Source organism: Anomaloglossus baeobatrachus, chromosome 5 (genome assembly GCF_048569485.1).
Source record: "Anomaloglossus baeobatrachus isolate aAnoBae1 chromosome 5, aAnoBae1.hap1, whole genome shotgun sequence".
In the NCBI taxonomy this organism is placed as follows: Eukaryota; Metazoa; Chordata; class Amphibia; order Anura; family Aromobatidae; genus Anomaloglossus; species Anomaloglossus baeobatrachus.
Window position 1 is genome coordinate 22,311,999 of NC_134357.1, and position 14,772 is coordinate 22,326,770.

Below are 14,772 nucleotides of genomic sequence, written 5' to 3' on the forward strand. Positions count from 1 at the left end.
TACACTCTATTTCTCATCCAAAACTTCCCCCAAACATTTCCTAAGCAGTTGCAGAGTCTTATAGGCAAACAGAAGGACAAAGAGTCTATGTGCAAAAAAGTCATTTTTATTATGAAAAAACCCACAATAGACAAATGTTAAAAAACAGGTAAAACATCACCACAATGAATCATCTTGGGGATATAACATTGTTACCCAATAATGACAGGGCACTTCTCAGAAGGATAATCACAACGTTCCAAATACCCAGGATAAGCCAAGTCCTAAAGATGATAATTGTAAGGGTATCACAATAAATAGTTACAGATAGATCTGAGACTTCCAGCCATATATCAAAAATACTATTCCAAATGAGGGAATGGGGTGAGGCACTATAAAAACCACCCAGGATGGATGATTAAATTAAAATATGAATGTCATATGTAAAATACAAAGGTCCATTGCAGGAGCACAATAACCACATATAGGTCATATTGTAAGTAACAAAGCTCCCACCCAAGGACAAGGTATTACCTGGGAATAAGGTGCAGAGAGTACAACAGGGTTAGACCTTCAGTTTGGAGCCCCCCCCCCAAGAGGAACCTGGACTTCATCGACGCGCGTTTCGCACAGTAAAACTGCTTTTTCAAGATGGAGAGGTGCCTCTCCATTTTGAAAAAGCAGTTTTACTGTGCGAAATGCGCGTCAATGAAGTCCAGGTTCCTCTCAATCTTGAAAAGCAGTTTTACTGTGTGAAGCGCGCGCCAATGAAGACCAGGTTCCTCTCCATCTTGAAAAGCAGTTTTACTGTGCGAAATGCGCGTCAATGAAGTCCAGGTTCCTCTCTGGGGGGGTGTCTCCAAACTGAAGATCTAACCCTGTTTTACTCTCTGCACCTTATTCCCAGGTAATACCTTGTCCTTGGGTGGGAGCTTTATTGGTTACTTACAATATGACCTATATGTGGTTATTGTGCTCCTGCAATGGACCTTTGTAGTTTACATATGACGTTCATATTTTAATTTAAACATCCATCTTGGGTGGTGTTTGTAGTGTTTGACCCCATTCCCTCATTTGGAATAGTGTTTTTGATATATGGCTGGAATTCTCAGATCTATTTGTAACTATTGTGATACCCTTACACTTTTCATCTTTAGGACTTGGCTTATCCTGGGTATTTGGAACGTTGTGATTATCCTTCTGAGAAGTGCCCGGTCATTATTGGGTAACAATGTTATATCCCCCCAGATGATTCATTGGGGTGATATTTTACCTGTTTTTTTAACATTTGTCTATTGTGTTTTTTTTCATAATAAAAATTTGTCATTGTTTTGCACATAGACTCTTTGTCCTCCTGTTTGTCTGTCTTTGAGTAGTGCTGCTTGAGTGGGTGGTCCATGGTGACCACCTCTCAGCAAACTTAAATTGGTTTCAATGTTGAGAATTTTGTTTTTGGTTGGAGTCTTGCAGCAATCAATCAAATTAGACCTGTAAACACAATTAGTCAATCGCCGCCATAGCTGTGAGATCTGTTTGCCGTTCCTACAATATATACAATAAATAGGGGCCCAATTTTGAAGGATCTTTATACAAAAGAAATTATTTTTAATGTCAATAGTTTTGTATACGCCACATTCGGTATCGGCTGTGTCATCTAGCCATACTGACCAATGGTACCGATGAGACAGAACGTTGTGTCTTATTTCACAAACCGCTCCAATTTGGGAACGCTATAGTCAACTACTAAATTAAATAGACCTCCTGGCGTGAACTGCCCTGTAACTGATCTATGGTTGCCCTGCGGATGATCTGCCAACCTCGGCTGGAATTCCTCTTTGCCGCATTGTTTCCATTTTCTATACTATCCCGGTTGGATGAAGATGTGGAGTTATTCCGCACGTTCTGTGCATCCTGTGATACGGACGTAGACATGACGCCTGACTCTTCTTGGTTTTCCTTCTTGATGCTGAAATTTAAAAAAAAAAAAAGTTCACCCACCCAAATGAGAAACTGTAACTTAAGAAGAAAGTTGGAATTGCTGAAAGCTGATTGGTTCTTAAGAATTGGAACATGTAACAGTTAAAAGGGGTCATCTGGAGAAAGGAAAGTGGCTGTTTTCTTAATGCTGAAAATGGGCTTTAAAAGAAAAGCAGTCTCGTATATATGCCTTTTAAGTTATGTGCTCACTCCTTTTGGACACTACGGGGTACTTTGCACGCTGCGACATCGTTAGCCGATTGTAGTGATGCCGAGCGGGATAGTCCCCTCCCCCGTCGCACATGCGATATCTTGTGATAGCTGCAGTAGTGAACATTATCGCTATGGCAGCGTCGCATGCACTTGCCTGCCCTGCGACGTCGCTCTGGCCGGCGACCCGCCTCCTTCCTAAGGGGGCGGGTCGTGCGGCGTCACAGCGACGTCACACGGCAGGCGGCCAATAGAAGCGGAGGGGCGGAGATGAGCGGGACGTAAACATCCCGCCCACCTCCTTTCTTCCGAATAACCAGTGGAGGCAGGTAAGGAGATGTTCCTCGCTCCTGCAGCTTCACACACAGCGATGTGTGCTGCCGCAGGAACGAGGAGGAACATTGTATCTCCTATTGGTGCGACATTATGAAAATGTCCGACGCTACACAGATCACCGATTTACGACACTTTTGCGATGATCGTTTATCGGCGCATCTAGGCTTTACACGTTGCGACGTCATTACCGGCGCCGGATGTGCGTCACTTTGATTTGACCCCGACGATATCACAGTAGCGATGTCGCAACGTGCAACGTGCAAAGTACTCCTACCTGGTCTTGACTTCTTGCCTAAATAGTGGTGGTCCACCAAGACAACATGAAACCTCTGCAGCCAATCACCAACTGCAGCGAATCGCTACTGTGGCCGGCGAGGGACTGAGTAGCATGGAAGTAAGAGCAATCCTGTTACACATGAGTCTCACTAAGCTTGCAATAGACTCACCAAAAATACCACTTGTTTCCAAGTCCATATTCCGATCCACAAATGCCGAGTCGGGGCCAGAATCGTAGGGGAATCTTACTTTCCAACATAACTGTAGTTGCTGCAAGCTGCAAAGAATAAAAAACAATTAGCTAATGATTTTGGATAGGACTATATACGAGGGGATGCTGATAAGTCTTTGGCTTTGTGGTCTTTTTTTTGTTTCTATGGTAACGAATGTTACATCACATGAAAGCCTTACGTGTCTAATATACGGTATGTTTTCAACATTTTGTGTTTGTGGCTTATGGCAACAGTGTTCTACGCACGCGGGAAAACAAAATCTAATGCGATTGTCACAAACCACCGGGGGGGTCACTCAGAAATCCCCCGCGCTGGCTACCAGTACGTCACAATCGGGGGGTAACAAGTGGGGGTCACCCCTCCTTTATACCTCCCGACCGACAGACAGAGCACGTGACGCGCTCTCTAGCGCCCCTCTTATAGTCAGGCCAATTATGGAATTGCCCGACAATAAGCAAGGAGGCCGCTATACTACTTATGACGATTATTGAAGGGTCCCCGGTGAGAGTAAGGTATATATTCCCCCGACCTCCGCGGGCGGAATATATAATATCTTCCCGAGTCTCACTGGCCTCCCCACAATAATCCTTGGCACAACTCGCTGCCACCAACCGCTTCACGGTAACTATTAGCCGAACACACAGACGTGGGATTCAAGATCGAGATAACAGAACAGCCCAAGATTAATTATATAATTTAATCAGCCTAAAGCACACTAGAACTACAATATATACAATAGGGAATCTACAGAATATACATATGTCAGAGTACAGTTACAGATAAAGCATGGGTTACAAACAGGTATACAATTACATCAGTTACCTTGTGTGTCTGGCCACAGGGGGGCGCTGTAGACCAGGTTCCTAGGATTCTTCCCACAGATGTTTCCCAACCAGGCCCCCGAGCAGAAGAACACTGGAAAATGGCCTAAGTAGGGTTATCAACCTGGGCAGATCCAGGTCCCCTCCTACCTTAGTGACCTCACAGGGAAGCACTGCCACTCCCCCTGCATGGATCAGAATTATCCAGCAAAGGGGATATTGGCCATAACTTTGCCTGGGAGCGTCGTAGGCAGACGCCAATGCTCTCATTGTGACAGTTATGAATTTAGCTACAGAACGAGGGGGCTCATGACCTGTCTACGAGTTCCCATATGGCTGATATCACGCCTGGGGTATTTCCCAAGCTCCCCCTTCCATAAAAAAGGTGTGCCAGCATCGTCCGCCTGCGCAAACACCATTTTTATGGTTGCCATATTTATCGGAGATATGGCTTGCGAGATATGAACCATTTTTTACTGGAGTCGTTCTGTCTGGCTACTTCCAAGCCTTGCTAATGAGATACAACTCTTGTTACAGGGTGACGGCAGGGAGCCATCCTGTGTCCATTGTCCGCACATCATCTCATCTCCATATCAGAGGAGATGGCTGTTGGAGGTGTAAGTGGGATGTGACACCTTCACAGATGCTGGACATTTGAGCACAAGAAGGGAGGGGGGCACTGCCAGGGAGTGATGAGAGCAATTATGACTTCTAGTCATAATTCCTCTTCATATCCCAGGATTTACCTCACACCTCCCCCCTTTTGAGGGCGCTAGGGGGCAGCACACTCCGGTGTTCCCCCGTGCGCCCGTCCCCGACCTCTCCTTGTCGGGACAGCCCGTCTGCGTTACCGTGGTCACGGCCCCTTTTGTGGCGAATGGTGAAGTCGTATTGCTGGAGCGCAAGGCTCCATCGCAACAATCGCCCATTCGTCCCAGAGACGGTGTGCAACCAGCTGAGGGGATTGTGGTCCGTCTCCACGATGAAGTGGCGCCCGTATAGATAGGGTTGCAGACGCTGCAGGGCCCACACTATGGCCAGGCACTCCTTCTCCATTGTAGAATAGGCCACTTCCCTTGGTAACAGCTTCCTGCTCAGGTACAAGACTGGGTGCTCTTGGCTCGCAGAGTCCACCTGGCTGAGCACCGCACCGAGGCCGAAGTCACTGGCGTCGGTCTGTACTACAAACGGCCGCGTGAAGTCGGCTGCCTGTAGCACGGGCGGGCTGGACAGGGCGTCCTTTAGGGCCCGGAAGGCTGTCTCGCAGTCCATTGTCCAATCGACTGCAGAGGGCAGCTTCTTCTTGATGAGGTCCGTCAAGGGCTTTGCCAGGCTACTATAGCATGGAACAAACCTCCTATAGTACCCAGCGGTCCCCAAGAAGGACATCACCTGCTTCTTGGTCCTGGGGGTGGGCCAGGATGCGATGGCCTCCACTTTCTCAGGCTCGGGCTTCAGCGTTCCCCCACCTACCCGGTGACCGAGGTACTGGACCTCGCTCATGGCCAGCTGACACTTTCCCGGCTTGATGGTCAAACCTGCCCGGTGGATCCGCCTGAGCACCTGTGCTAGATGCTCTAGGTGGTCCTCCCAGGTGGGACTGAAGACGGCAATGTCATCCAGGTACGCGGCCGCGTACCCTTCAAGTCCCTTGAGCAGGGTGTTGACCATCCGCTGGAAAGTGGCAGGGGCATTCCTCATCCCGAATGGCATCACCGTGGACTCGTACAGTCCAAATGGGGTAATAAAGGCAGAGCGTTCCCTGGCCTTGCGAGTCAGGGGGATCTGCCAATATCCCCGGCTCAGGTCCATGATGGTCAGGTACTGAGCCCCGGCCAACTGATCGAGCAGGTCATCGATGCGTGGCATTGGGTACGCATCGGCGACCGTGACAGCATTGAGCCCCCTGTAGTCCACGCAGAACCGAGTGGTTCGGTCCTTCTTAGGGACGAGGACTACAGGCGAGGCCCAAGCGCTGTTGGATGCCTGGATCACCCCCAGCTCCAGCATCTCGTCAATCTCCTGGCGCATGTGTTGCTGCACCTCCAGGGAGACCCGATATGCTGAACGCCGGATCGGGGGATGATCCCCAGTGTCCACGTGATGGACAGCCAAGTCAGTCCTTCCGGGCTGGTTGGTAAACAACCCCCGGAAGGGGTGTAGGGTGGCCCACAGCTGGGACCGTTGGTCCTCCAAGAGCTGGTGGCCAACCTCCACATCCTCAATGGATCCGCCTGCCCTAACCTGGGCTAGCATATCCAAGAGGGTTTCCGCTTCTCCCTCCTCGGGCAGGTTGCACACGGGGAGCGCACATGCCTCCCGCTCATGATGTGCCTTCATCATGTTCACATGGAAGGGCTTCCGCCTTCCACGGGCAGGGTCCAGGGTGACCAGGTACGTCACAGGGTTGAGCTGCTGGTACACGAGGTATGGGCCTTCCCAGGCTGCCTGAAGCTTGTCCTGTGGTACGGGGACCAGTACCCACACCTTTTGACCCACTTGGTAGGTCCTCTCACAAGCGTTCTGGTCGTACCAACGCTTCTGATCGGCCTGGGCTTGAGCCATATTGTCGTGTACCAGTTGCGTCAAGGCCTGCATTTTGTCCCGGAAGCGCATGACATACTCGATGACCGACACTCCAGGGGTGGCCAAATCCCCTTCCCAAGCCTCTTTCACCAGAGCCAGGGGGCCCCGCACACGTCGCCCGTACAGGAGCTCAAACGGTGAGAATCCTGTTGAGGCCTGTGGAACCTCCCGGTAAGCAAATAACAGGTGTGGGAGATACCGCTCCCAGTCACGCCCATGGGAGTCGACCAACATCTTAAGCATCTGCTTTAAGGTGCCATTGAACCGCTCGCACAGGCCATTAGTCTGTGGATGGTACGGGCTGGCCACCAGATGTCGCACCTGGACCTGCTCACAGAGGGTCTCCATCAGCTGGGACATGAATTGGGTCCCCCGGTCGGTGAGCATTTCCTGGGGAAAACCCACTCGGGAGAAAATCTCCAGCAATGCGGTGGCCACCTTGTCAGCCCGAATGGACGACAAGGCCACTGCTTCTGGGTACCGGGTGGCATAGTCCACTACCGTCAGTATGAAGCGTTTCCCGGAGCTGCTGGGGATGGCCAGCGGGCCGACCAGATCCACAGCCACCCTCCTGAAAGGCTCATCGATGATTGGCAGAGATACTAGTGGGGCTTTGGGGTGTGGCCCCGCCTTCCCCACTCTCTGACAGGTTTCACACGAACGGCAGTAGGCAGCCACATCGGCCCCCATTTTTGGCCAGTAGAAATGCTGGTTTAACCTGGCCTTGGTCTTAGCGATCCCTAGGTGTCCGGCCATCGGAATCTCATGTGCGATCCGCAACAACTCCGTCCGGAACGGATAGGGTACCACCAACTGTCGGTCCCTGGGCCACGCCTCCGGTGAACCCTGCTGGACCGTGGCCCGGTACAGCCGTCCTTGGTCCCAGACCACTCGCTCCGGGTCCGAGTCCGAGGGAGGCTGTGCCGCCTGCTCCTTTAGAGCTTTCAGGCTGTCGTCAGCTTCTAACGCTGCCTGAAACCCCTGACTAGATGTGGCCAGAATCGACGAGACTGTCACATCTTCGGTCAGTACCCCGGGACCTGTGTCCTGGCCTCCACCTGACTCGGCTGCCACTTGGTCAGAAGGGGAAGAGCTATCGGACCTCCGGGAGGCCCCTTGGCTTCCAGCACTCCCACTGCGGGTGACAGCGGCCACAGCCGCTGCGACCGTGGGTCGTGCCTGCTCCTCCTCCGTTCCTGACCAAGTCGCCGGTTCAGGCAGACCTACCTGGCTTCCTGACACCCCGGTTGTGGGGGAACCCTGCACCGAGATCTTACCTGGGAGCACTTCCGCTCCTGGACCGGCCCCAATCTCACCTGCCTGTTCCCCCCCTGCAGCAACAGAACCCCGCTGTGAAATCTCTGGGGACCCCACATTTGCTGTGGTAGCCCCCACCCCACACACTGGTCCTCCCCCTGCAGCACCCTGCTCTCTGCTTATCCCTGCAGAGGGCAGCAGATCCCAGCTCACAGGCTGGTTACTTGTAGAGGCATTGTCACACCTTTCTCTGACCCCCTCCCCTCCTGTCACAGCTGCAGCTGCGTGTGTGTCTATGGTGTCTATGCAAGCAGAAATATCAGAGTTCACTCCCTCCTCCCTTACATCATTCATAGATAACACATTAACATTGTTAGGAGTCATGTCAGCACTGGCTGAAGGTTCAGCCTTTGGGGCGGGGCCAAACTGGGAGGTTATTTGCCCCAAATCTGTCCCAAGTAGCACGTTTGCAGGGATCTGATCAGTTACCCCCACCTCCCTCACCCCTCGCCCTGCGCCCCAGTCCACATAAATGTCAGCAACAGGCAGCGCCGGGTCAATGCCTCCAATCCCGGAGACAGCGAGGGTTTTTCCAGGGATCAAGTCTTGGGGGGACACCATCTCAGGCCGCACCAGAGTCACCTCCGAGGCGCTGTCTCGCAGTCCTATGGTCACAGACTGGCCGACAGTGACAGGTTGGAAGCTGTCCAGGGACCTACCACCACCCCCACCCACACAATACACCTTGGGCGGCCCTTGGGACGGGGACGGAGCCGGGGCCTTGGGACGCTGAGGGCACATGGCCTTGAAGTGTCCAGGTAGGTTGCACTGGTGGCACCGTCTTGGTTCTGCCACGGGCCTGGAGAGGGGAGTTGAGGGGGACACCCCCTGCAGTCTAGGGGCAGGTGGGGCAGTCGCAGAGTTCATCTTACCCCCTCTCCAGGTGCTGCTGGTGGCTGCTCTCCTGGCTTCAGGAGCCCGATTGTTGGTGTAGTCATCTGCCAGGGCAGCTGTAGCCGTGGATCCCTTTGGCTTCTGGTCTCGGATGAACTGGCGGAGATCCTCAGGGCAGTTCCACAAGAGTTGCTCCGTGATGAACAAGTCCAGGATCTCCGGTCCGGTGGAAAGCTGCAGGCCTTGGGTCCAGTGGTCGGCAGCTCGGGCAAGTGCCCGCCGGTGGTCAGCCCAGGAGTCCTTTGGTCCCTTCTGCAGCGTCCGGAACTTCTTGCGGTAGGACTCCGGGGTGAGGTTGTACTGTTGGATCAGGGCCCGCTTGATGGTGTCGTAGCCCTGATCCGCCTCAGCAGGCAAGTCCCCAAGGATATCCAGGGCCTTACCCCTTAAACGGGGGGTCAGGTATTTGGCCCACTGGTCCTTGTTCAGATGATGCTGCAAGCAAGTCCGTTCAAAAGCAGTCAAGAAAGAGTCCAAGTCTCCATCCTTCTCCAGCACTGGGAAGTCCTCAACACGGACCTTTGGAAGTTTGGTGTCTGGAAGGTCACGGGTGGCTGATGAGGGCCGGAGCTGAGCTAGCTGCAGCTGGTAGTTACGCTCTGCCTGGCGCTCTTCACGCGCTGCTTGCCGCTCACGCTCGGCCATGAGTTCCTTGTAGCCCTCCCGGTCTCCAGCCTGGCGTAGGGCCATAGCCATTTGAAGAAGGCTATCCGAGCCTCCCAGGCTCGGTGGAATGGCACGTGGTGATCTGCGGCCCGCTGCGGAGCCTGGTGCTTCACTGTCCATTGCAGAGCGGAGGGCTGGCGTCTGGCTCGTTGAGGACCCTTGGGCGAGCTGCTCCTCATCTTGTCCAGCAGTGCCCGGTTGTGCAATGTCCTCTGCAGAGCTGTTTTCTGGCGTCGAGCTCCTGGAGGACTCGTGGACAACCTCCTCATCGTCTCTGGCCTGAGCATCGGCCATTCCTTTGGCTTTGCTCCTGGTGCTCTCAGCCATTCTTGCAGACTTTTGGTCACTGACACAGAACTGACACCTGATGCCTCCACACACCTTACAGTATCTGCACTCTGACACTCTAGTGTTGAGCTAGTCTGAAGACCCCAGCAGCCACAGCTGCTGCAGGCAGTCTTTAGTGTCTGGGAGTATGGGTCTCACACTCACACACACTATTATCTCGATCCCACCGCTTGCCACCAATATGTCACAAACCACCGGGGGGGTCACTCAGAAATCCCCCGCGCTGGCTACCAGTACGTCACAATCGGGGGGTAACAAGTGGGGGTCACCCCTCCTTTATACCTCCCGACCGACAGACAGAGCACGTGACGCGCTCTCTAGCGCCCCTCTTATAGTCAGGCCAATTATGGAATTGCCCGACAATAAGCAAGGAGGCCGCTATACTACTTATGACGATTATTGAAGGGTCCCCGGTGAGAGTAAGGTATATATTCCCCCGACCTCCGCGGGCGGAATATATAATATCTTCCCGAGTCTCACTGGCCTCCCCACAATAATCCTTGGCACAACTCGCTGCCACCAACCGCTTCACGGTAACTATTAGCCGAACACACAGACGTGGGATTCAAGATCGAGATAACAGAACAGCCCAAGATTAATTATATAATTTAATCAGCCTAAAGCACACTAGAACTACAATATATACAATAGGGAATCTACAGAATATACATATGTCAGAGTACAGTTACAGATAAAGCATGGGTTACAAACAGGTATACAATTACATCAGTTACCTTGTGTGTCTGGCCACAGGGGGGCGCTGTAGACCAGGTTTCTAGGATTCTTCCCACAGATGTTTCCCAACCAGGCCCCCGAGCAGAAGAACACTGGAAAATGGCCTAAGTAGGGTTATCAACCTGGGCAGATCCAGGTCCCCTCCTACCTTAGTGACCTCACAGGGAAGCACTGCCACTCCCCCTGCATGGATCAGAATTATCCAGCAAAGGGGATATTGGCCATAACTTTGCCTGGGAGCGTCGTAGGCAGACGCCAATGCTCTCATTGTGACAGTTATGAATTTAGCTACAGAACGAGGGGACTCATGACCTGTCTACGAGTTCCCATATGGCTGATATCACGCCTGGGGTATTTCCCAAGCTCCCCCTTCCATAAAAAAGGTGTGCCAGCATCGTCCGCCTGCGCAAACACCATTTTTATGGTTGCCATATTTATCGGAGATATGGCTTGCGAGATATGAACCATTTTTTACTGGAGTCGTTCTGTCTGGCTACTTCCAAGCCTTGCTAATGAGATACAACTCTTGTTACAGGGTGACGGCAGGGAGCCATCCTGTGTCCATTGTCCGCACATCATCTCATCTCCATATCAGAGGAGATGGCTGTTGGAGGTGTAAGTGGGATGTGACACCTTCACAGATGCTGGACATTTGAGCACAAGAAGGGAGGGGGGCACTGCCAGGGAGTGATGAGAGCAATTATGACTTCTAGTCATAATTCCTCTTCATATCCCAGGATTTACCTCACAGCGATATTCACAGCAACTGAGAGCAGAGGAGGGATAAAATTCTTGTTTCTACAAGGAAAGTCTGCACAGGATATTCCTGGTGAAATGTCGCAGACATTGGGGATCAAAGCCCTTCATATTCCACAGTTAAGAACTGGGTTGCCAAATTTAAAACACGTGACTTCAGCCCCAATGATGAGGAACGTCCTGGACGCCCGAGAGTGGTTGTTGTTCCGAAGATCGTCGATGCTGAGCACAACCTCATACTGGAGAATCGACGAATTTCAGCTAAAGCAATAGCAGACATCATGGAGATTTCCCATGAACGTGTTTGTGTCATAGTCCATGAACATTTGGATACGAGGAAGTGATCTGCAAAGTGGGACCCCAAATCTGTGACAACAGATCAGAGAAGCAAAGAGTGACAACTTCCCGGTCCATTTTTTCAGCGTTTCCAGACTGATAAGAACTTCCTGGATCGACTGGTCACTATGGATGAGACCTGTTTTTATTTGTATGACCCTGAAAACAAGGAGCAGTCAAAAGAGAGGAGGCACAGTGGTTCTCCTCGTCCAAAGAAGTTCAGGGTGCAAAAATCAGCCACTAAGGTGATGGCGTCTGTGTTCTGGGATAAGGAGGGTGTGCTGCTAGTGGACTACCTTCAAAAGAGTTCCTCCATCAATGCAAGGTGTGACATTGAACTTTTGGACCAATTGAAGTCAGCTCTGAAGGCCAAAAGGTGCGGCAAGCTGTCCAAAAGAATGTTGGTCCTGCAAGACAACACCTCCGCTCACACTGAACAAGTAACCATGGCAAAAGTGACAGAGCTGAGCTTCCAGCTGGTGACCACCCACCTTATTCACCAGATCTAGCTCCCTCCAATTATCATCTGTTTCCAAACCTGAAGAAACGCCTCAAGCGTACCAAAATTCACACAATTTCTGATGCCTTGGCTGCTACGGATGCCTGGTTTGAGGCACAACCAAAATCCTTCTTTTTGCTAGGCTTACAGAACTTGGAATACCGATGTAAGAAGTGTGGACATCAGTGGAGGGTATGTGGAATAAATGTAACGTTTCATCATCCAATCTCGTTTCTTTCTGGGTAAAGTCAAAGACTTATCAGCAACCCCTCGTAGGTTCTAGCACATTGACAGCCACACTGGCCACCTGGCTCCTGGGATTTGCAGTGAATGAATCTGATTGCAATGAAACCTTCTCTTATTTTTCAATTTCTACTGACCTGAGCCCGCCAGAGTTCGTCTCTCTCCTGCGCCACCCTCCAGTGTGTGTCTCCCATCATGGCGATCAACAGATTTAGCATTAAGAGGTTGGAAATTAAAGTGAAGAAAAAATAGATAAGGCTATAACCAAATGGCAGGTCAACCGCATAGTTGGCCGGAGAGTTGATAACATTGATGAAAAGTTGGTAAGTGCTGTAAAGAGAGATGGCGTAACTGAAAAACACTCCCATCTGACTCTGGTCCTCCGTCTGGAATATTATATAGAAAGCTACAATGAGAAGAGAGATGCAATTTATTAGGAACATTATAAGGACTGAAAATTTGGCAACAAAGGCAAAAATTGCCAAATTGTTGCTTCCAATAACCCTCCTCCAAAACTTAAAGTGTACTTGTTTTAATTTTTATTTCATAAATCAATTGTGCACATGAAAAAAAAAAGCAACTTTCTAATAAATCTTAGACAAATTTGCTTTTCTCTGCCAAAATTGATCTTTCACACTCAACATTCACAGTTCCCGAGTAAAATCTGTCTTCTGTGAATACAGATAATTTATATTCCTGAGATCAGAGAGGGCAGCTGCTATTTACAAGATACTAATGTACGGTAATCTAAAAAACTGTATTCACTGAACTATCAGAGTGAAAAATCAGTCTTGAAGGAGAAATAAGCAAGTGTGTCTGGTAAGATATACTACAATGCTGCTTATGTTCATGTGTACTATTGATTTCTGAAATAAAAATTAAAACAATAGTCACGCATTAATATTGTATTGACCAAATTAACGTTAATTGTGCAACGGTGAAGTTTCTTGACTTTAATGCAAAATTGGTAACAATGCTACTTATCGATGTGCCATGTGCCTTTTTTTTAATATTGATGTTTCATTATATGAAAAATGGGACTTGAACCCCATCAATTATCGAAAACTGGGCACAATTGTACCTTTGCATCACAAGTGGGTTGGGTTTTTGTCTCTACAGGAAGTGGGGGCGGGTCTTTCTCTCTACAGGAAGTTGTGGCGGGTTTTTATCTCTCTCTACAGGAAGTGGGGGCGGGTCTTTGTCTCTCTACAGGAAGTGGGGGCGGGTCTTTCTCTCGCTACAGGAAGTGGGGGCGGGTCTTTCTCTCTCTCTCTACAGGAAGTGGGGGCGGGTCTTTCTCTCTCTACAGGAAGTGGGAGCGGGTCTTTTTCTCTCTACAGAAAGTGGGAGCGGGTCTTTTTCTCTCTACAGAAAGTGGGGGCGGGTCTTTCTTTCTCTACAGGAAGTGGGGGCGGGTCTTTCTCTCTCTACAGGAAGTGGGAGCGGGTCTTTTTCTCTCTACAGGAAGTGGGGGCGGGTCTTTCTTTCTCTACAGGAAGTGGGGGCGGGTCTTTCTCTCTCTACAGGAAGTGGGGGTGAGTCTTTCCCTCTCAATACTAAGTCGGGTAGGTCTTTGTCTCTACAGGAAGTGGGGATGGATCTTTCACTTTGCACAGAAAGTGGGGGTGAGTATTTCTCTCTACAGGAAGTGGGGTGTGGGTCTTTGTTTCTCTACAGAAAGAGGGGCAGGTCTTTTTCTCTACAGGAAGTGGGGATGGATCTTTCACTCTCCATAGAAAGTGGGGGTGGGTCTTTGTCTCTCTACAGGAAGTGCGGTGTGGGTCTTTGTCTCTCTGTAGGAAGTGGGGATGGTTCTTTGTCTCTACAGGAAGTGGGAGCAGGTATTCCACTCTCCACAGAAAATGCGGGTGGGTCTTTGTCTCTACAGGAAGTGGGGGCAACTTTTTTTTTTTTTTTTATCCAGGAAGGGCAGTGGGTTTTTGTCTCTATATATGAAGTGGCAGTGGGTATTTGTCTCTCTACAGGAAGTTGGGGCGGGTATTTGTTCCTCTACAGGAAGCAGGGTAGGTCTTTCTCTACAGGAAGTGGGGGTGGATCTTTTTCTCTCTACAGGAAGTGGAAGTAGGTGTCTCTAGAGGAAGTGGGTTGAATTTTTGTTTCTACAGGAAGTGGGGGCGAGTCTTTGTCTCTCTACAGGAAGTGAGGGTGGGTCTTTCTCTACAGGAAGGGTGTGGGGGTCTTTGTCTCTCTACAGGTAGTGAGGGTGGATCTTTGTCCCTACAGGAAATGGGGCCAGGTCTTTGTCTCTCTACAGGAAGCAGGGTGGGTCTTTCTCTACAGGAAGGGTGTGGGGGTCTTTCTCTCTCCAGAGGAAGTGAGGATGGGTCTTTTTCTCCAGAGGAAGTGGGGGCAGTTTTTTGTCTTTACAGAAAATGGGGTGAATGTTTGTTTGTACAGTAAATTAGGGTGATTTTTTTTTGTCTTCAAAAAGTAGGGGTGCATCTTTGTTTCTCTACAGGAAGTGGAGGTGCGTGTTTGCCTCTGTACAGGAAGTGGTGACAGGTCTTTCTTTATAGGAAGTACAGTTGGATTTTTGTTT

General features: G+C 50.4%; 1 protein-coding gene across 1 annotated transcript in view; it reads right to left on the reverse strand.

The window, feature by feature from the left end:
- Positions 1-1,613: 1,613 nt before the first annotated feature.
- Positions 1,614-14,772, reverse strand: part of LOC142313214 (transient receptor potential cation channel subfamily V member 6-like) — a 61,768-nt gene continuing 48,609 nt past the window's right edge. The window contains exons 14-16 of the mRNA XM_075352196.1: positions 12,350-12,618; positions 2,949-3,055; positions 1,614-1,945 (exon numbers count right to left, since the gene is read on the reverse strand). Coding sequence (XP_075208311.1) covers positions 1,723-1,945; positions 2,949-3,055; positions 12,350-12,618 — 599 coding nt within the window. The 3' untranslated portion in view covers positions 1,614-1,722. The remainder of the gene's footprint in view (positions 1,946-2,948; positions 3,056-12,349; positions 12,619-14,772) is intronic.